This window comes from Sesamum indicum, linkage group LG4 (genome assembly GCF_000512975.1).
Source record: "Sesamum indicum cultivar Zhongzhi No. 13 linkage group LG4, S_indicum_v1.0, whole genome shotgun sequence".
In the NCBI taxonomy this organism is placed as follows: domain Eukaryota; kingdom Viridiplantae; phylum Streptophyta; class Magnoliopsida; order Lamiales; family Pedaliaceae; genus Sesamum; species Sesamum indicum.
The window spans coordinates 17,214,794-17,237,615 of record NC_026148.1 but is presented as its reverse complement, the minus strand read 5'-3'; the positions used below and the strand labels follow the sequence as shown (position 1 = coordinate 17,237,615).

The following is a 22,822-nucleotide window of genomic DNA, read 5'->3' as shown; positions in this document are numbered from 1 at the left end:
CCTGCCTGGCGTTGGTAAGCTGCTTGTGCTTTGATTTTTACTTTTCAACCCCCTCCACACAAACACAGAAAGATTATAAAAAATGCAAGAGAAATGGATGAATAGATTTCTTAAAATCCTAGTACACCTACTGGTCTAGAAGCTAACATGTAGGTATTTCCGTTCAATGATGTTTCTGATTCTCACATCATTCAAGAAAAGTAGATCCTTGAACTTTGTCTTGGGCTAGTAAAGATGAGTCAGGCCTTGCTTCATCTTGTTGAAGATGGAAAACGATAGGGTTGGTGGGCCAAGCCTTGCCGGACCAAACTTTGGTTATATTGATCCAGCCCTTGTGAAACATGTAACGGGTGTGTGAAACCAATGTTTTGATCCAAACCAGTTCACACTTTAATTACAGAAACAAGATCAAACCCATTCAGTTCTTTAGTTCTGTTTGGTTTCATTTCTAAAATGTCTTTGTTTGTTTTGGGGAGATAGTAAAAGACAAAGACAAGTGCATGTGTTGAGAGTTTTTACTATGTTTGGTTTTGTATTTTGTATTAGTAGATGATGAATAAAGATAAGATACTCTGGTAATGTTTTTGACTGTTTCCAAACAGCCAAAGAATGACACAGAATAAGTATAGGATGAATAAAGATAAGTCTTTTGTAGTCTTTGTTTTTCTTTTTAACTGTTGCATCGATAAGTAGCTATTCGGACGAGGGAGCGAGATTGGGGTTTGCTGAATCAGTAATCTGCATTTTGCACAGGTCATATTTCCAGCCATGGAGGGACCTATCCATGGAACTCAGTCAGGTACAGAAACTGGATGAAGTTCATGCTTGTGAGAGACTTCTGATAGTAGCTTCAAACATTCTCGTAAAAAAAGCCGGATGTTTGCATTTTTTTCCACTTAAAGACATGGAAGACTTGCATGTATATGAATGGGAACGAAGATTGTTTCATTCTGAATAAAATCGTGAGGTATGTTAAATGCCTCACTTCCAATACTATTGACACACCAGTTGCCTTTAGCATGTTAAAGCGTCATCAAATTCTTGCTATATTTTGGATTTTTCGCTTTGTAAAAAGCAAATTCTGTGAATCTGCAAAATTTGTTGAAGGGGAAATTCGGTGAGCAATGATCCTTTGCCGTGTTGGATTTCTTCAAAGTGATGTGTACAGGATTGCACGTACTCTGTGTGCGAGAGACGCAAATATGAGGTTGGATTTTTATTTTAAATTTTATTATTTATTCTATTCCATTTAATGTGTACGTGCTACATGTACAGAATTATCCAACACCTAACTGTTTTCGATAGTGTGTGGAATACTGATAATTGCTTCGTTCAGTTTGGTAAATAACCAAAATTTTGGTAATTTCGTTTGACAAAATTGGCGGATCGGTCGAAATTTTATGAAAAAAAATTGATAAAAGAATATAAAAGTTCACCTTCCAATTCTCAAAATAACAACTGTAGAAATTTAATCCAGACAACATGAAGTCTTAGAGAAAACTGATATAAGAACCAAGAAACGAAGTAATATGTACTTGTGTGTGTATATATATATATAGTTTCAGACGAAACTTAAAAAAAAAAAACAATAGATAAAGAAAAGGGGAAAATATATTAAAATCCTGGCCCACATCCTGAAGCCAAAATTTTGAAAAACTTGAAAATTTAGGTGAATAGCCCACTGCATATTCTTTTTCTCCTCACCACTACTACCAAAAGGTCGTCCTCAAACAAAATCTCACCTCTTAATCAACTCAAACTGATCATATATCCTAACAGTCTCTCTCTCTCTCTCTCTCTGCACTCTACTTAGTTGCTGCAATTTCCAAAGCCTAGGCCCTATACTCCTTACAACCCAACAACCTGTCTTTTTCCCTCCTTCCCCAATTTGCCTCATCATCTTTCATTCCCAAGACAATCCTCTCCTAGGGGCATTCTGGTACTTGCATGCATGCCAGGCCTAATCTCAGCCGCTACCACCCTCTCCATGTTTTCAGAGATAAATTTCAGCACCAAAAACTATACGCATGCAAAACATTCAATCTCACCCCTCACTGCGTGTGTTTGTGTGTGTGATTTTCTTGTTTGACTCTTTGTTTATCTCTTTCTTTGTAACATATATGCATTTGCTTGCACGCATATTCATGCACCATCCATATGATTGGCTGATTGCTAGGGCAACGTAACTCCCTTTTCGTGGGGCTTATTATTATAAATTAATAAACAAACCCACCCTTCACCCCATCCCATATTCATACATACATCTCTCAGTCAATCTTGAATCAAAATGGAGGGTTCTGGTGATCATCATCATCAAAGTGTTAATAATGGGAATATTGGAGGGTCGAGATGGAACCCCACAAAGGAGCAAATCAACATGCTTGAAGGGTTGTACAGACAGGGTTTAAGGACTCCAACTGCTGAACAGATTCAGCAGATCACTGCTCGGCTGAGAGCTTTTGGGCACATTGAGGGCAAGAATGTGTTCTATTGGTTTCAGAATCACAAGGCCAGACAGAGGCAGAAGCAGAAGCAGGACAGTTTTGCTTATTTCAATCGCTTTCTCCATCACCCGACTCCACCGCTACTCTTCCCATCTTATCGCAATGGTACTGCGTGCAGTGCCTTTTTTTTTTTTTATCCATAAGTTATTAACACCTTGCATAGTAGTTATATACATATATATTTGTGTGTAATCCGTTTTTTCTTTTTCCCCTTCAAAATATTATCTGCATATATTGTTATATATATGTGGATGTGTGTAAAGAGTGTCCCTTGACATTCTATGATCAGGTTCTTGATAACTCATGATCATGACATATATGCATGCGTATATATATATATATATATATATATATTGAATTTCCTTTTTGCACAGTTGTATGCAGTCCATGTTACATACCTGGAGGAAAGAATGATCTAGGGTTCTATCCACAATACCCAAAGGTACCACTACCTGCAGCAGGAGCAAGCGCCAAGAGGTCTAAACTAATCCCAGAAAGCAATACCAGCATTGACAAAAACCACCAGAGGTACAGCAAACCAATGCACCACACCACAAGCAAAAATGATCATGATCAGTTCATATCCAGCAGCAGTCATCATCAAGAAACACTGGAATTATTCCCAATCCACCCCACTGGAATTCTGCACGCAAGAACTGGGAATGAGAGTGAAAACAACATGATCTCTACTTCTGCTTATAATACTCCAACTTCTTCATCTGAAGACAATAATTATGGCAGTGCTGATCATGATCATGATCATGGCCATCCCTTTTTTGATTTCTTCTGTAGGAATTAAAATTTTCAAAAAAAAGAAAAAAGAAAAAAAATATTGCAGTTATGATCAGAAATAGTCACTGAATTCTAGGGTTTTCAGAGGGCTGACAGGATCTTTGGTTGTGGGTTTTGAGATTGAATTTCTTTTTCTTGACTGAAGATTTGAGGGTTTAGGGTTTTTTCTTTTTTGCTGTTTTTGGGGGGGTGAGAGTACTGACACATGGGGTTGCTTTTCTCTTTTGGTCATGGACAAAAATGCTGTTTCTGTGTGTTGTAGAGATGACTAATGCGCTGCTTTAATATTTCAATGTTATTAATTCCAAGAATTCAGTTTTTTTTTTCTTTTAAATTTGATTTTTGACACATTCAAATTTATTATATTAGATACACTTATCCTCATATTTATGAAACTCGAAAACCTCGTAATTAATTGTGATATCTTAATCTTGTTACCTGAATAATTAAGACTGCACTAATTAGTTAGTTTCAAAATTGTTGATATCACACAATTAACTATTATCTATTAATGTATATATTTGGGAGGGTCTTTTGACTTCCATCATTCAATTTTGACGAAATTCTCAATTCTTAGAATGTTGAGGTTTTTTTTTTTTAATTGTAAAAATAGTATATTTGGTAGATAGGTATATATGGCATTGTTATAATTTTCAATATATTTGCCTCTTTAAACTACATTTACCTATTTATTATTTTATTTTGCGATTTTAAGAATATTAATTTTAATATATATATAACTATATGTATCCCCCCGCCCCCATACATATATTTGTAGTCCGTGCTATATATATCGTTTTTTTTTTAAATTCATATATATCACAGAATTAGTAAATGTTGGATTTAAAAAATGTAATAATTTATATACATATATATATATTAGCTATTTGAAATTCATAATTTGAATATGATCATTTTTATTTTAGCTCAACACATATTCTTGAAACTGGATTAATTTTTGAATTGAACAATTTTGACTAAATGCTAATTTGTGAAAAATTTTGAACTTTTGTTATTATAACAATATTCCTATTATAATTATACTAGATGTTGTGGCACACAGTATTTGCGCGCATAGTAATACTTTTATTTTTATTAACATTTATATTTATTTGTTCCTTTATATTAAAAATTGACAATGCTTTACAACCTTACGTACATAATTGTCTGATATTCTTTTAATGCATTAATAATACATATTTTACTCAAACTAAATTAAAAATTGACACTTAATTTGTAAATATATGTTATATGGATAACGATGACTATATATACATGCAAAATAAATATTAATATATTATTTTAATTTCAATCAACAATAAGCTTAAATAAAATGGGAATAAATTTAATTTTTGAGTTCATGTAATTGCATAGAACTAAATTTTCTAAAGAAACTTGATTGAGTTATTAATTTAACATGAGTTGCAAAGTTAAAGGGGTATTTTTTATATTAAAATAATTTAGTGTAGTGATATCAAAACTACTACTTTGAGTCTATAAATCATTTTCCTTCTACGAAAGGCAATCGGGATCAACTTTTGCATAAATACATGACAATCATGACTCTTCATGTCGTGAAGCCTCAGCTCCTTCATGTCGACGCAACGGGTCAAATTAGATGCGTAACCATCAGGAAACTTTAGATGACTAATCCATTCACATATCCTCCTCTTCTGCTCCTTGGTCAGGATATACGGCTTTGGGCATCACGTTCGGCCTCCTTTCGTCCACATCATGCTCCAATTGATTACATATGATCTTAATGTCCTTTCGTATATTCAGAGTATTCCTCGTTTTTTCCTTATATCCATCACGGTATTGAATATAATGTCAAACACATTCTTCTCAATATGCATGACATTAAAATTGTGTTGTATTAGATGCGTCGAGTAGTACTCAAGCTCCCAAAAGATGTTTTTCTTTGTTCACTTATGCTCGCTACAGTCTCGTCCAGGAGTGACAACAGTACTTCAACCGCAGGACTAAACTCTTCCACCCATTCGCAGATCTGTTCTCCTGTCAATCTTGGCCGTGCAACCTTCTTTTCTACCTGGTTCTTATTGAATGCTTTCTTGTTTCTACGGTACGGATGGTCCAGGGGAGGAACTGTCTATGGCTAGGGGTGGGCGTAGGGTCGGGTACACGATAATTGGGTAGTATATAATACTACCTGACCCGAACCCGACTAGGGAGGGTACCCATCGGTTTGGGTAATTTCTGCAAGTTAGAATTTTTTTTATTATTATATTTATTATGAAGCAATAAATTTTTATTCACAAAATAAAGTGCAATCAAAAAATTACAAAAGTCCATTGACCCAACTAAAAATAAAATCAATAGCCCAACACCTATAATTTATAAACTCATTTTAAACATATAATTTCATAAATACCAAGTTAGCAACAATAAATCAATTTTTGCATTTGCAAAATGCACAAAATCAGACCTCTAGTTTTATGAAACAAACCCTTCTCAATTTTTTTCCATTTTCTAATCGGGTACCCGATCGGGTTATTCGGGTTGATTTTATCCCGAAGCCAACCCGATTAAAAATAGATGGATTTTAGGGTTATCCAAACCCGCCGTAAAAACCCAAAAAACTCAACCAATTTCATCCGTATCCGATCGGATTGGGTCGGGACCCGATTAACCTGACCCGTTTGCCCACCCCTATCTATGGCGATCAAAGTAGCACGCCTTTCTACTGTTCTGCAGGTAGAACACACGTGTGTCTTCCATATAAATTGGACACCCCATAACACCAGCGAAACTCCATCCAAACGCTATTCCTTAAGAAGTAGGTCGTTCAAAGTCCACATCAATGTGATGCGCATTGAGAATGTCTCGTTCTTCACACTATTGCTCGTCAGTACACCCACATGCCATAAATTCTGCAACTCCTCGATCAATAGCTCTAGGTAAACATCGATGAAAGGTTTTGAATTGGAAGAACCGTGGATCACCATCGTCAAGAATATATACGCAAAACTCATGCACATCACGGTGGGAGATTGTACGGTGTAAGTATAACGGGCCAACATGAGTACATACGACCGTACTGCCCGTGCAGTGCGAACCCATCTTTTGCATAAACCCAGTCAAACATTATAGGGCTCTACTGCAAAATTGGAATATGTCCGGTCAAAATACCTCCATGCAGATGAATGGCATATGGATCCCTCTTCCGTTTGATGGTTGACATGCCACGTCATTTGCTCGATAGTCACTTCTGAAGCATACAACTTCTGTAGCCGAGGGGTAATCGGCAGGTACCTAAGAATGACATATGGTGTTTTCTTGCGATTAGGATTTCGCTCCCTAGTGAGCCTGTACCTAACTTCTTCATAAAATTTGCAGTAGTCCATATCAATGTCGTCCTTCCAGTACAGCACGCAACCATTCGTACACGCATCAATTTTCTCAATAGGTTAACCTAAGTCTCTTATCAATTTCTTCGTACTATAGTAATCCTGGGGCAAGTGTGGTCGCGGGGCAATATATAATCAGCCCAATGCGATATTCGGTCACATAAATACTGAGAAATATGGCCTTCGGCCTTAATGTTCACCAACTCAGCTACAACCCTAAATTGAAATTGAGTGCAACCGTTCCACAACGACTGCTCGACAACATGCATTACATCATGAAATTGATCAGCTAGCCCAGACACATAATCGTAGGGGTCCCACCATAATATGAACTAGGCCCTGCATCAGTAGGAGACAAATTTGTACCATCATTAGAAAACCAAACAGCCAGCACGACGGCATAAAAAACCATCCTCTGAGCCAAATCCATCTACACAGCATCACCACAAGGCGTACTGGTACCCTCTATAACATGAGATGGCCTTTAGGAACGGTTTTTCTGACCGTTGAAATATAGCTATTGTATTTCATTTGGAACGATCTCATTAATACTAAAGAAATAGTACAAAAAAACCATTCCAATGTGTACTAGGTTTTGGAAGGGGGTTAGAAACATATTACCTCTTAAATAAAACTAATAGTTGGAATGGTTTTTCGGATAATTGATTAAGGGTGTTCCAAAATCGTTTCAAATTTTACTTCATTTTAGAATATATTTTCGAACTGTCATTTTTTGGACATTCTTTGCCACACATATAGGAATGGTTGACTCAATACCGTCCCCAATTCTAGTATTGTGTTCCAAATAGAGTTCCAACTATTTACCTTAATTATTTTGGAACAATATTTGGATTGGATGTAAAACTGTTTGTTTGGAACTCATTTTGGAATGGTTAATCCAAAAAAAGCTGTTGATCATGACATCATCTTCAATATCCATTTCTTATGTGTTCCAAAACTCGTTCCATATTTTGGAACGATTTCCCTAACAGTGCCAAATCCCACCTTTTTGTGGTGTTGAATGTGGGGTTGAATGTGGGGATGCTCATCACTCATGTCCATTGATTTTTATGTTAAAAATGTGAAAACAAATTGGATAAAAGATAAGTACCTGCAGAAGTTTAAGTCGAATCCAAAGAGGTCTGTGAAGGGTTTTAGAGTGGACATAATAAATGAGTTGATGATGAATGTGTCTAGACATCAAGCTTATAGAGCTGAAAAGGCAGCATTAAAGGAAATTGAGGGGAGTCCAGATTGGCAAAAATATGGGAATATTAAGAGGAGATTAAAAGGACTAATCCTAATTCAACTGTGATTATGGGGACTGAACAACAGGATATAGAGTAAAGGGTTTCCAGATTTTATGTATGCTTTAAGGAATTGAAAGTCAGGTTTAGAGCTGGATGTAGGCCAATAATTGGGGTGGATGGGTGTCATCTGAAGGAGCTTAACGGGGTATTCTCCTCTCTGCAATAGGTGTTGATCCCAATAATAATATATTCCTTGTTGCATATGCTATAGTAAATAAAGAATGCAAAGAGACTTGGGAATGGTTCCTAATTGTGTTGAAACATGATGTAGACATAGTTAGGGAACATGAACATACATTCATGTCTGGTAAGCAGAAAGGGCTGATGCTACATTTGAGGAGGTTTTTCCAAGGTCACAGATTCTGTGTCAGGCACTTACATAACAACTTTAGACAAGCTGGGTTTAGGGATTTAATATTCAAGAATGCATTGCAGAATGTTGCTAAAGCATGTACAATTGGTGAGTGGAAAATGAGAATGCAAGAACTTAAGAATTTTTCACAGCAAGCATATGACTGGTTTACTGATAAACCTGCAATACAATGGTCTAGGTCTCATTTTAGTGAGGCATCTCAATGTGATATGTTGTTAAATAATGTGTGTGACACCTTCAATTCATGCATATTGGATGCAAGAGAAAACCAAGCTTGAATGGATTAGAGAATATCTTATGAGAAGGATGCAAGAAAATAAAGATAAGAGTTGCACTAAATGGAAGCAAAGATTGTGTCCTAAAATACATCAAATACTAGAGAAACATGCAAATAAGATATCTGACTATATGCCCATCAAGGCTGATGACCTTCATTACCAAATTTCTTGTTTTGATGGGAGCCAGCATTATGTGGATCTTGGATCAAAAAGTTATAGTTGTAGGAAATGGTAGCTATCAAGGGTACCATGTAAACATGCTTGTTGTATCATTTATCACAAAAAATAGGACCCTGTAGAGTATGTTGCAAAATGTTACATTGTTGATACTTATAGAAGGGTATATGCATCTGCAGTACAAACAATGAACCATGAAGGGATGTCAGAGTCTTGCATAATTCCTCCTCTGCTGTTTGTATAGGTTGTTATATAAATTTTGTATTCAATCTTTTTTCTTCACATAATATATTTCAGTTTATGAGTGAAGCAATAGCATAAAGGGCAATAAAGATTTGGACCAAATAATTTTGACATTAGAATAAAAAATTATAAATATTTTATTAAATAGTTGAACTTAACAAATACTATTAATATTAGAAGTCTCAACAAATGAAGAAAATAATTTAATACATATTTATACATAATAATTTTAATAATTTCTTCTGTGAATAGCACAAGATATATATTTGATTCATTTTAATAATGATCACTTTATATGTTGAATTTGTGAGTAGGCACTTATTTCAAATATTATATTACTTTTGTATTTTTAATTTACTTATGATTCAGTGGCTTCGGTGACATCAATGTCAGAAATATGGGATAGTATATAATATTACTTAAAAGCAAAATTTAACTCATTATGTGTTGAAAATGGAATCAAGAAGAGTAATGGACATCATATAGCAGAAATGTGCTCTGTATTTCTTCATTAAACAAAAATTGTACAGTGCCTGTGTTTAGATAGAAGATTATGAACAGAATCTCTAACTAACTGAACTAACTAACAATATTGTATACGTCATCATCAGGTGATTTACATGTGAAGATATCATACAAAATTGTAAAACAAAATTATGTAGCGACCTCCTCTGCTTCTCGATCCCCTTAATTAGGCGAGCATCTAAGAGGCTGATCTGCGACCTCCTCAGTCAGGTCGCTTCACATGACCTCAGCCAGGATCCCATTTACGATCAGCCTTAGTATTCCTAACAGCAACCTCCTCAGTCAGGTTACTGCATGTGACCCCAACATTTCCGACCTCAGCCCGAATTCCATTTTCTTTGCGATCTACCTCAACATTCCCAACATTTTGCTTGAAATCATATAACCCTATCTTTTGTTAGAAATACTTTTTTAAGTATTTTTTTTATTATATTTATATCTTATAATAATAATTTATTATATATGTACTTCTTCATTAATAAGCTATTTGATAAATTTTGTAAAATTCACCCTTGTTTTTCTTTTAGAAATTATTTTTGAAAAGTAATGATATATATCATACAATCATTTTTTGATTGAAAATTATGTTGTATAATAACATTATATAATAAAAGGGTTAAAAGCAAAATACCCCCTGTGTTATTGATAAAGAGCAAATTACCCCCCTGTGTTAAAAAAAATACAAAATACCCCCCTGTCAATTAAATAATGTAGTACACTGCCTCCCTACATAAATTAAATGTTTGTGAGAATGGTGAAAGATGAAAATACCCCTCCTTATATTTGAAAATGCTGACTGTTGGTGAAACTTAGGATTTTCATATGTTAATTTTGTTTCTGGCGAGAGAAAAAGAGAGACGACAAAGGCGACTGAGAGGCGGCTAAATCCACTCAAATCCTTCAAAATCCACCACCGCCGCCAGCTAAATCCACTCAAACGCCGTTGTCCGCAACTGCAACACCGATTTTCGCTATTTCGAGCTCTGATATTTGCTATTTCGGGCTTTAATTTTTGTCAGCGAACTGTTTCCCTTTCCCTTCATCCCCCGCCAAACGCCGTCCCTCGCAGCTGCAACACCGGACACGGTTAGTCTCGATCTATACAGCTTCATATTTCGAGATCTGATTTTCGATTTCGCTTCTTCTACGTAAATCAACTTAAAGCCAGTCTCTGTGGAATCGACCCTACTCCCACTTTCACAAGTGTTGTAGGAATTATTTTTTGTGGTCTCAACACCCATCAATATCTCTGAATATTTCTGTGTCTGGATGATTTTTCTACTGCTATTATTATCGATTTTTTAGGCAATAATTATCTGAAAGTTCTGCCACGTTTTATGTTGAAATTTGCTGCTATTTCTTGTTCCACTTTGTGCAAAATTTTTCTAAAAAATATCCTTTATAATTGTGAGAAATTATTCTCTGCTTTGTGCTATTATCTTACTGAAATTTTATTATTATTATTGCTCTTACCCACGGTTTAACTTCCCCTAATCTCCCATCTTGTTGGACCCTTGAGGTCGTCAGATATTTGATCGGGAATTAGGCAGGAAAGCCTCGATTTTTAATCTGTAAAAATTTCTATTACGCTGTGAATTTTTTATCCATTGCTGAATCTGCTTTTTGGTGAAACTCTGGTTATTATTTTTGCTCACGAGCTACTGTTTAAAGTTGTTTAAAGAATGACTACAAAATTAATAAGTATATTTATTATCGATTATCAACTTAATTTATATTTTCTTATAGTGTAAAAACAATATCACATAATGTATTAAAATATAACATTTTTTAAGTAGGAATTTGTGAAAGTATAAATTTTAATAGGGTTCAATCATCCAAATTATGAGAACCTAAATACCAACTTTACATATGTCCAAATTCAAAAAATAAATTTAGAAAGTAAATGAATCAAGATTAGTACAATAAATGTAAAGAATTTAAATTGAAAATTATTTATTAAAAAAACAATAGTGCTTTTAGCTTCTAACTTCTACCTCAAGAATAACTTTTGAAAAAAAAAAAAAAAAAGTTCAGAAACAAAAACAGCACTTCAAATACTCCGCAAGTGCTCTTTCTAAACTACAAGTACGACACGGTCATAACAACCTATTTACAAGTAATAAAAGACCTAGTAAATGAATATTAATGATGTTATTAAATAATCTTATCATTCTCCAATTCACCAAAAACAAAACTAAAAGAAAAAGAAAGGGCATAGAACACTAAGAAATTGTGAATGAAATAATCCAAATCAACCATAAGATGCTCCACCACAAATAATAAAAATTCTCGATCAAGTCAAATTTAAGATAAACGAGAACGTTGCCAACTACAACGATTCAAATATTTTTCTCCCAGCAAAAATTTAATAAAAAATAAAACTAGGAGAAGAACAAGTCGTGATGAGCTACGAGACGCTTAAATTACTGAAAACAGATCTGTCAGAAATAAATACATAAACACAAAAACTAGGGCTCAACAGTCAAAACGGTACTCTTATCCCACACAGGTGTATAGGATCCAGGGGGCTGAAATCAATTATCCATGAATCCAAACAAGACAAGAATCTGAAATGATAATAAAGCCTACTTGAGCTCAACTATCCAACCCATTTTATCCTCGGTGAGTCCCATTTGTAGGCTGGTAAGTGCGGAGTAGAGTAGTTGTGATACGCGACCAACTCCATCACTTCCATAAGTTACCCTGCAAGTATTAATATATGCACTATCTAGAACTGTGTTGTAGGAACTAAACAAATTCATATTTTTGCAATTCACGAAATAAAAGGTGACTTCAACACAACTAAATCTTGGACTCACGGGCCTCGCAGAACACAGACAACCGCCTTTAGATATTTCATGTTCAGTTAGATCAATGACGTAGTTCTTTTTAAGTTGCACTTTTTACCTAAACAAAATCCAGATCTCTATCCATCACCTTTAAACATCATTTATTGAATTACGTACACATATATGAAAATCATACTGTTAATCTTTTCCACTTGCTAACACCATCACTGTATCACCAACATAACTAACCTAAAGATAAAACATCAAGATGATCTTTCACAAATTAGTTTTCATGAATCCACTATTCGAAACCATATTTTTGGTCCATAACAAGAGTCACCTACCAGGACATGGACAAAGCAAATAGTTACATGGACGAAGAATAGAGCAAAAATATCCCAACTAGGATATTGTGAGTATAGACCAATCTAAGCACAACATATCATGCATAACCACATTTCACTGGCACATATTCCTGGACACAAATTGACAAACTCTTACCCTCTCCCCAAAACAAGCAAAACAGACAAACATTTACCATGAAACATCTTGGGAGCTCGGATCGGTACTAACCGTTTATTGAGATAAGTTATGCTGCCGACGGGTGAAACCACAACTGCAGTTCCTGTGCAGAAGACTTCATCAGCCTCGAGCAATTCATTGACTGTTACCTGGCGTTCTGCAACCTAGACATCACAAGAAGCACATAAGAGAGGTAAGAGTGAGATATTACACCGTCGATCTGCATAAACTCATATGATACTTAAATTCACCAGGATAAATCTCAAGATTAAACTCACCTCAAAATGGCCAACCATGAAAACAATTGGAATATGTATATGGTTATTTACCATAAATACATATATCAATGTTATGACACACATGGAGGACCTATCATGCCTTAGTTCAACATGCAATCTTCTTTATGGGATTAGTGTTGCAAGATTCTACCCTCATGGCCTCACATGTAAATTCCTAAAGATAATATGCAATATCATCTCAGTCAAAAAGCCAAGATATTGGCAGATAATCATTTTTCCTGACAGGTATCCCTTGTTTCAGTCTAGTATCTTGAGAAACCAAAATTGACCAAAGTACCTCGAATCCTTGACTACGAGCAACATCGAGTATGCTCTTTCTCGTGATGCCAGGCAGGATGGTCCCTTTTATTGCAGGAGTAGATATCTCATTACCCTGCAAATACAGTAGAGATTGGGGAATAAGAATTATACAGCTGGAGAAAAATAACAAATGGATAAGTCAAAGATCAGTAAAATCTAAAGGAGATAAGACTTGAATAAGTAATAAAGGACAAAAACCTTTCAAAGGAGATCTCCAAGAGACACCCCACAATCACCCTGTTTTAAAAAATTGTAGAGATAGACAACTATGTGTAAATCAAATGAGTATTTAAACAACAGAAGCCCCAACAACATGAGCATGAGATTCCATGTAGGATTGCACATGTCACTTTAACAGTAATCAGCGGGTAGACACAGTAACTGATTTCAGTGGAGCCATGGAGTCGCCAGAATTATAGAAATAGGAAAATGCAAAAAGAAGTCAGAGAAAAGAATGGCAAACAATGAGAGTAAATAACAAACCTAAGTATGGACTTCCCAATTTGCTATGTAATTGATAATATGCACCAAACTCATATGTAATAAGAAGTTATCGTACCTTTACAACAAAAATGTTGCAGGACGACACTTCCTCCAAGTATTTTTTGTCAATACTATCTAAATAAAGAACATCAGAAAATCCCTTTGCTCTTGCAGCACTCTGCGCCTGTAGAACCTAGAAGTGATAATTCAAGAGGTAACAATGCATCAGCATTAACAGTATTACAGATCTCAATATCAGAATACAAAAGATGATATGGATAAAAGTAACAATATTCTCATAATCTAAAAGTTCAGAGGACCATAAGAGGAAATAAATACAACAGGATAGACAAGAGATTAAGCATGATTTTTTATCTAAACCTTGTTCAGAAGGGCAAAGAGAAACATTAAACAGAAAATTATGTTAACATATTCGAACATTCAAACCACACTAATACAGAAAAAAGGGACAAAGAAAGAAATGGTATAAAGGACTCTTGTGCAAACAAATAAAGCATGTAAAATAGATAAAATAAATAAATAAAACAACTAAACAATAAAGTACCAAGAATCAACATAAAATTCACCTACTAACCCAAAAAAGAATTGGAACCAACGAAATAATAGAGTGCAAAGCATCAAAATAAAAATTACTTACTGCAGCATAATTTCCAATAGTCTTCACTCCTCCAGTACCACCAGGAGTTGCTCGATGCATTTCAGTCTCAACTATCAAATTTATTGGTGCCAATCCTTCCTGGAAATAAAATGCATAATCAGCTGCAATATACACCACTGTGCTAATTGTAGAAGATGATCTATGAAAAACAAGACAACGCAGCATACAAAATGAATCTGCATATCACCCAGCACATCAATGTTTCTAGGAACAAGGACTACAAAAATTGCACCCAGGATATGAAGGATGTGTAATCCATATAATTTTTTACTAATACCTAAAATTAAAGCTACACCTCAAATGCGCAGGGGAATATAGCAAAATAAACATTCAAATTATTCAACTGTTCTCCAGCACAGCCTAGCGATGCACTCAAAATGCTGTAAATGGTCTTTATAATTGGCAGCCAACACACTACCACTAAAGGATCTATTGTGATAAATTACACACAGAAAAAGAGCAATTCAGTCAGAATCTGAAAAAGTAAGCAGCATACAATCTGAAAAAGTAGATGATTCAAGTGGCATATATGAACCTTGCTGCATAGACATACAAAGAGGAATATCATTTTACCTTGAAATAGTTGCCGACTGGGGAAACATAAATCAGAAATGTATACTCAGGGGCTGGTGCAAGACCCAGAACAGCACCACTCCCCATAAGCAATGGCCTTATATACAAAGAACCTTTACCAGGTGGGGGTATCTGAAATTGGAAATAAAATAGAAAAAATTGAATTTTAATCCTACAAAACAACTGCAGGCAAACAATAAATCTCAAACTACAACACTGAATTTAAACATTACCCATCTTTCATTTGCTAAAACAGTTTCTTTTACAGCCTCCACAAACTGCTCCACAGTCGGAGCAGGCATGCACATACGTTCCGCACCCATTCTAAGTCGCACTCCATTTTCCTCCGGCCGGAATAGTGAAATATTACCATCATGTTTGCGATAGGCTTTTAAGCCTTCAAACAATCCCTACAAAATTTTTTGAAAGAATGCTTATGATAGCCGAACAACCACAAACTAGACACCCAAGCTTATTACTTCAGACAAATTAGAAGTAAATACGGAACCAACCTGACCATAATTCAAAACGGCAGCAGATGGGCTCAACTCAATGTTCCCAAACCGCTGTAATTGACCTTTAGAAAAGGCTTCTCCTTGGGAACACCTCATAATATACATATAATCAGTAGGCATGAGCCCAAAACGAAGGTTGTCCCAATCAATGTCAGCTAATTCTAATGCTGCAATGCTGCCACAATTCACACAAAATAAACTCAAACTTCTGAAAACCCAAAACAAAAAAGAAGGGGAGAAAAACAAGGAATTTATACCAAGAAATTACACATCATTTTCTTGAACTTTTAAAGTTACCTGGCAGACGACGCCACTCGAAGCGAATTAACATTGTTGCTGTTGCGATTACTAAAAGAAGCAAAACGCAATTGCTTCTGCAGCTGCACACAATTATTACAGTAAGCAAACAAGTGCATCAGAACGAAAACAGCAGCAGAGACAGAAATCAAAGGAAAACCCAAGAAAGAGGAAAAAAGGGGCAAAACCCATCACAGAGAATGTGGTTGCGGGAAGCGGTAAACAAGTACCTGGAGCGGGGTAGGGTGAGAAGGACCAAGAAAACCTGCGAACACAGCGCCGTTCACCATTTCTATTGCCTCTAGTTTTCTTGTGGCTACTCTTTGACGGTTCTCCCCCCAAAAACCAAAACGATGAACAAATACCAGTTCTCGCGGATATCCCTATTACCGGAAAGCCTACAGAAGTCAGAATGGGAAGAGGAAAAGGAAATCCTACGGGTTGGATTGCTCGTGTGTCCACGGGGAAAGGAAAGGGAATAAGTACGTGCTTTTCGAGTCTATACTGTTCATTCTTGCCTATCTTCATCTAATCAATGTCGTGTCTAATGACTCGGATAAATAGATAGGAAATTGTGATGGTTTTATGACAACTTGACTAGTTTGAAAAATGCAACTATGTCTTGATACATGAAGGAAAAATTTCATGATTCATCAGGTCCATCATTTTTGCTGCACCATGTGCAACATAAGCAAGCACTTGCAATTCTTTAACTTTTATCTTTGTGCCTTGTTTAGTCAGTGGTAGTATGCTGTTATTTGTTGTAAATTCCAAAATAATTTATGCACAATATGCAATGGGAAAGGGAAGTTGATGTTTATTCATTTTATGCATATTAAGGCTGATTGCATACTTTATTGAAACTTTTGAAACCAGGTTATCTTTCTAGAACCTGCTGAAGCTCGTGCAGCTTTCAAAGGTTTGGCTTACAAGCGGTACAAGTAAGTTGATTTAGTAGTTCAAAAGTTCAAAACTTTTCGATTAGGGGTGGCAATGAGTCGAGCTCGACCATTTTTGTCGAGCTCAAGCTCGACTCTGTGATTTCGAGCTTGAGCTTGAGCAGTCAAGCTCGAGCTCGAGAATTTGTTCCAGAAAATTGTAGCAGAAAATTTGTTCCAGAAAATTTAATAAAAAATTGCAGCAGAATGGAGGTGGGAAGGAGAGAAGAAAGAGATGAGAGGAAATTCAGAAATTTTACTGCTTCCTTACAACATTAGAACTCTTTTACAAACAATTCTCAGAGCAAACAAAAGTGTAAGGAACTAAGGCTGGAAAGGAATCTAACAACAAGAATTAAACAAATCATAGTCCCCTAAAAACACACCCAAACCCAAGAAAAAGAATTAAACAAGATGCTAAAAACACACCCAAACCCAAGAAAAAGAAGAACAAGTAAAATGCAACAGAGAAAGAAGGATTACCTTAAAGCCGTACTCGTCGACTTACCGTCCTTGTTGCCGTGAGTTTGAGACTAGGGTTCTAAGAGATGGGTTTGGGGAAGAAATGATAGGAGAAAGATGGAAGCCGTACTCGTTGCCGACCTGCCGTCCTTGTTGCCGTGATTTTGGGGTTAGGGATATTAGTGATGGATTTGGGGAAGAATTGGGAGAGGAGAAAGAATGGAGAAGAAACGTAAAGAGAGAAAGAAAGAGGTTTAAGAAACGAGAACAAGAGAGAGAAAGTGATGGGGTTTTAATTTTTGACTGTATCTCTCTTGATGGGTTTTTAATTTTTGACTTTATTATTATTATTATTATTGTTGTTGTTGTTGTTTTTGTTGTTTTTGTTGTTGTTGTTGTTATTATTATTATTTTAAATTATGAGATCGAATCATAAAATTTTTATATAGATATAGTTAAAATTAATATATGTTCACAATCTACAAAATTTATGTATTTATAAATATTAGTATAACATTGATATAACCATCATCTTATATTGTTGAATAATATGGGTTAATCGGGCCATTAAAATTCAGATCAGACCGTTAGATATGATAAAACTTACAAAAAAATACATTTGGTAAAGTTTTAAACTTATTGGATATACGGATGTCGAGATATCATACTCGAAACATAAGAGTAATCATTCAAGACGGTAATCAGGCCATGTGATTTTTAATCATACCGTTTGATATGATCTAATGAACACAGTCTTGTATATATTTAAATTTTGTATAAATCAGGTGCCCGAATTTTAAGATATCGTAATTATTAATTAAACTTTTTAATCTCATTATATATATAAAATAATAATTAGAAGTTCAACCATTGTCATCAACATTATTATTATTATTATTAATTTATCATCATTATTACTATTATTGTTGTTGTTATTGTTATTATTATTATGATTTTTAGATTAATTCATAAAATTTACTGAATTTTGACATAAATTTATAAATAATAAAAAATCATAAGTGAATTATTTGTAAATTTAAAAAATATTAACGTAATACAAATATAATTAAAATATAACATAAAGTTCTATATATCATATTAATTAATAAAAAATATTATAATTTACTAAGTTGTTGATTAAATTTATTTTTGTATAAAGATTAAATGTATAAATAAAAATATCAAATTTATTATTATTCAAAATAAAATATATGATATTGATTAATAATTATAGTATATGGTCAATTTAGATTATAAAACTGATCAAATATTAAATATATAAAAAATTCAAAAATAAAAATATATATAAAAAAATATTCACCAGCTCGCGAGCTGGTGAACAACTAAAACTGAGCTCGAGCTCGAGTCGAGCTCGAATCGAGCTCAAAATCGAACCGGCTCGACTCATCTGCCACCCCTATTGTTGATGGGAAGAAAAATAATATGGTCTCTCCTCCTCCAAACTATCCGCTTATTATACACCATTCTAATTCTTTTCAATTGTTTTCTTGAAAATACATATGTACTTCAAATGCAACTTATATATTATTAAAATATTTAATATAATTATTCAACAACTTTAAAAAAAAAATTAAAAAAAAAACTATACATACGCACTACTATCAAAAATCTACTAAGAAAAAAACAGAAAAAAAAAAAATACTATATATGTAGGAGTAGAAAAAATAGAAGTTGGGTAGTTATTCGGAAAGTACTTGGAATTAGTGGTGTAAAGTTGAGCCACTGAAGGTGAAGTAATCAATATTAAATATCAACGAACGGTAAGTGCCGGCGGCGAGGAGAATTAGGGCTTAATCGCAACACACGTAACGCACACCAAATGTTCTAACACGTCAACATAATGTTTCGATTTGTTTTCTAAGTGTTTTGTTGTGTTTTATAGAGATAGAGAGAGAAAAATAAAGATAAATAAGTGTGTGTTATAGAGACAATATGTATGCTTGGATTTGTTTTTGGAGATGATTTAAAACGAGTATTATATATTTAATGTTGTGTTTGGGGAGATAAAAGTTATTATTCATTGTCAAATCATGTCTTTTTTATATATATTTATGTATATGTGTGTGTATATATATATGTATGTATTTATACTTAAAACAGTTAAAAACACCTAAAATTAGGTGTTTTTAAATGGTGGCAAAATTGAGTATGTTTTGACTTGTCTCAAAAACAATTTGGAAATGAAAACAAACATAGTGTTAAGTCTTGTTGAATTCATAAAGTATTTTAATGAAATGATGATTTTATACTACTAATCCGAAATGCTTATCAATACTACATCCTTTTATGACATAATTATAATGCTACTGTATAACATAATTTTCAGACAAAAAATAATCATAATTATTGTTGATATTAAAATTTTTGAGATAAATTATCAATTAGAAGCACAAATAAATTGTGTTTCAAATTAAAATTTTATCAAATTGAGCTTTATATTTGTGAGATTGATGGATTCTAAATGAAGCACAAAATTATTTTTTAAAAATTTATTTATGAAATAATATTTTTATTTATCATGAATATGAAACACTTTAATTAGCTATTCGACCTCTTATAAATCAATGTTAAGTATATATAAAAGATATATAAAAAATAAAACGTAGATAAAGAATCATAATAATGTTTAGGGGTTAATTACACTTAGATCCAATCTGAAAATTTATTGTTTACACATATCCTCCTTTTGTTAGAATTTGGATGAGAAAGCTGACATTAGATAAAAAAAATTACGTAAATTTTTAATTTTGCCACTAATTCAACACTGACATGTAATAAGTTTGTACTTGTATGGAAACAAATGTAATAATATTAACCTTACTCCATATATATATATATATATATTATTTATTCTTTTATAAGTATAAAAATGTATTTGAGAATGTTAAATGAGAGCAATGTTCAAACTCTAATAGAAGGATTGTAAAATTGTTGAAAATAATTTCTTATTCATGGAAAATAGAATATAAATAAACCATGATGTTATAATAAAAAAGAATTTCTCAATAAGATGGACAAAAGAATTATTGGGTACTATTAATTGATATCAAATAAAATATTTTCATATATTTCTTCCATAAATACACAAACTGTTAGAGCAAGATTAGTACGTATGTTAATGTGACCTACCGTACATTACTTGGTGCTTGTGTTTACCACATTTGGAGGGAGCGCAACTTGACACGGTTCGAGAACATTGAGAGATTTCCAACTATAGTCGCTAGTGTCATTATTGAGGATGTCAGATTACGTTTTCTTAGTATTAATTTGTCGAGTTCTGTTAGTACTGGTGCGCTTCATAGATTATGGCGTATTTCTTGGCCTGTCGAGGGAGAAGTTGGAACTTGAGCCCTGTTGTAACGTATCTTTATTCACTTCCATGAAATTTACCTTTTTCCGGAAGATTAGTACGTATGAATAAATTTGGGTGGGGATGAAATGACTAGGAATGGAATAAAGATAGGAATGAAATAGTTTTAGTATAATAATTCTATGTTTGGTATAATGAAGGACTAAGAAAAGGAATTATATAGAAAAAAATTCAAATCACTTGTTTATATGTTTGGTGGATAGTAATAGAAATTTGAAGGATAAAAAAGAACACAAACACACCAATTTTGTCATATAAAGAAATATTGTTTTAAAATATTAAATTAAATATAAATTTACAACCTATATTTAAGTACTCATGTTATCTACTATATAAATATTTTATTATTAATATACGATTTTTGTGAATGTAATTTTTTATTACAGCAATATATATAAAATATGTTCCCAATGTAATGGGAATAGGTAAAAATATGGGCTACTCTAATAGTTGTAGGAATTGAATAGATATTCCTATAAGAATGAGCATTAATGGCATTACATATGTTGGAGAACAACTTCAATTTCCACAAAAATGCATCATAGCCATGCAACTGCGACAAATAGCAGGATAGCAAAAAATCATGGCTAGGACTTCAACTGCACATAGGATGTCACTTTACAACCAGAAAGTAGCTGTGACTCTTTCAACTTAATTTATATTTTCTTATAGCTTAAAAACAATATCACATAATGTATTAAAATATAAAATTTTTTAAGTAGGAATTTGTGAAAGTATAAAGGGTTGAATCATCCAAATTATGAGAACCTAAATACCAACTTTAGATATGTGCAAATTCAAAAAATAAATCTAAAAAGTAAATGAATCAAGATTAGTGCTTTTAATATTAAAAAAAACAAAATAGTGCTTTTAGCTTCTAACTTCTACCTCAAGAATAACTTTTGAAAAAAAAAAGAAGTTCAGAAACAAAAACAGCACTTCAAACACCCCGCAAGTGCTCTTTCTAAACTACAAGTACGACACGGTCGTAACAACCTATTTACAAATAATAAAAGACCTAGTAAATGAATATTAATGATGTTATTAAATAATTTTATCATTCTCCAATTCACCAAAAAGAAAACTAAAAGAAAAAGAAAGCCCACAGAACACCAAGAAATTGTGAATGAAATAATCCAAATCAACCATACGATGCTCCAACACAAATAATAAAAATTCTCGATCAACTCAAATTTAACCATCAAATTAATCACACAACAAGTATGAGTAGTCACTCTCTTTAAAATCTTAAGGCCTTGTTTACTCACCTGGAATACACGGGATATCCGCCTTAATCGGGAAAGGCCCACCGTTTACTTTCGACTTGCGTAGCCCGGGATGAAAGGCTAAAGCCCGGTACTGGGCTGGACAAAACCCCTGATATGAATTGGGGGTTGGGGGCTAGGATTCGAATCTCGTCGATTTATACCACCTTTCTGCACCTGCCAATTTTACATTTATATCCTTGCTTTTCTACTGGAAATGACGACATTGTCCTTGGCCACCTACCGTCTTCAATTCTCTGTCACTTTTCATTTCCCACCAAAGCCTCCCACATCATTTCAAATCTTCACTCTTCAGGATACCTTCTGCATCCACTCTTGTGTGTTCCTACCGGCGAGGTTAGTTCTTCCAGTCCAGTGACTTGCATGTTCCCCATACCTTGTCTGTGTATCTACTTTTTTGCCTTTTGATATTTGTTTCTTTCATATTTTTCGTTATAATTTCATTTTCTATGGTTAATTGTTTTATATTTCTGCTATCATTAATGGTTTTTTTTTTCTCCTTTTCTGCGTTCAAGAATTTGGATCGGAGTTCCCTTACGCGCTGTGAAGTCCACCGCCTGTCGTCCTCTGTCGTCTTCTTCGGTTATCTCGGCATTAATACGGGAACCGACGGTGAGTTGGTCTGAAACCCTTCGCCCAGTCCTTAACTTTGTTCCTGCAAGATTTACTAACTTGTGCTATGCTATGTACTTTCTTCTCATATTCTTGGTCCGTTAAC

The 22,822-nt window shown here is 34.0% G+C and overlaps 3 protein-coding genes across 4 annotated transcripts in view; 2 read left to right on the top strand and 1 right to left on the bottom strand.

Annotated features, from left to right (window-relative positions):
• LOC105161334 overlaps positions 1 to 1,581 on the top strand; it is a gene marked incomplete in the record, with an annotated part of 19,707 nt that extends 18,126 nt beyond the window's left edge. Inside the window, 1 exon segment of the mRNA XM_020693274.1 lies at positions 754 to 1,581. Within this exon segment, the coding sequence (XP_020548933.1) occupies positions 754 to 958 (205 nt within the window).
• LOC105161323 (WUSCHEL-related homeobox 2) lies at positions 1,974 to 3,630 on the top strand. Its single transcript, XM_011078970.2, has 2 exons — positions 1,974 to 2,609; positions 2,879 to 3,630. The coding sequence occupies exons 1-2, from the start codon at positions 2,288 to 2,290 to the stop codon at positions 3,301 to 3,303; spliced, it is 747 nt and encodes a 248-aa protein (XP_011077272.1). The 5' UTR covers positions 1,974 to 2,287; the 3' UTR covers positions 3,304 to 3,630.
• Positions 11,848 to 17,714, bottom strand: LOC105161322 (branched-chain amino acid aminotransferase 2, chloroplastic-like). Of its 2 annotated transcripts, none has more exons than XM_011078968.2 (11): positions 17,449 to 17,712; positions 16,258 to 16,410; positions 16,028 to 16,110; positions 15,728 to 15,905; positions 15,449 to 15,625; positions 15,216 to 15,347; positions 14,622 to 14,720; positions 14,040 to 14,156; positions 13,458 to 13,553; positions 12,933 to 13,045; positions 11,848 to 12,273 (listed from the first exon to the last, which is right to left on the bottom strand). In XM_011078968.2, exons 2-11 carry the CDS (start codon positions 16,315 to 16,317, stop codon positions 12,156 to 12,158), a joined length of 1,173 nt encoding a protein of 390 aa, XP_011077270.1. In that variant the 5' UTR covers positions 16,318 to 16,410; positions 17,449 to 17,712; the 3' UTR covers positions 11,848 to 12,155. The 2 variants fall into 2 exon arrangements, 1 of the variants encoding a protein (XP_011077270.1); XR_847765.2 differs by lacking the exon at positions 11,848 to 12,273 and adding an exon at positions 13,160 to 13,334 and having other exon boundaries at positions 12,927 to 13,045; positions 17,449 to 17,714.

Coding starts and splice junctions, on each gene's coding strand:
- LOC105161323 (XM_011078970.2), top strand. CDS start 2,288: ATGGAGGGTTCTGGTGATCATCATCATCAAAGTGTTAATAATGGGAAT. Junction 2,610..2,878: donor CTTCCCATCTTATCGCAATG/GTACTGCGTGCA, acceptor CTTTTTGCACAG/TTGTATGCAGTCCATGTTAC.
- LOC105161322 (XM_011078968.2), bottom strand. CDS start 16,317: ATGGTGAACGGCGCTGTGTTCGCAGGTTTTCTTGGTCCTTCTCACCCT. Junction 15,906..16,027: donor CGAGTGGCGTCGTCTGCCAG/GTAACTTTAAAA, acceptor GAATTGTGGCAG/CATTGCAGCATTAGAATTAG. Junction 13,554..14,039: donor GCAACATTTTTGTTGTAAAG/GTACGATAACTT, acceptor CTGTATTTGCAG/GGTAATGAGATATCTACTCC.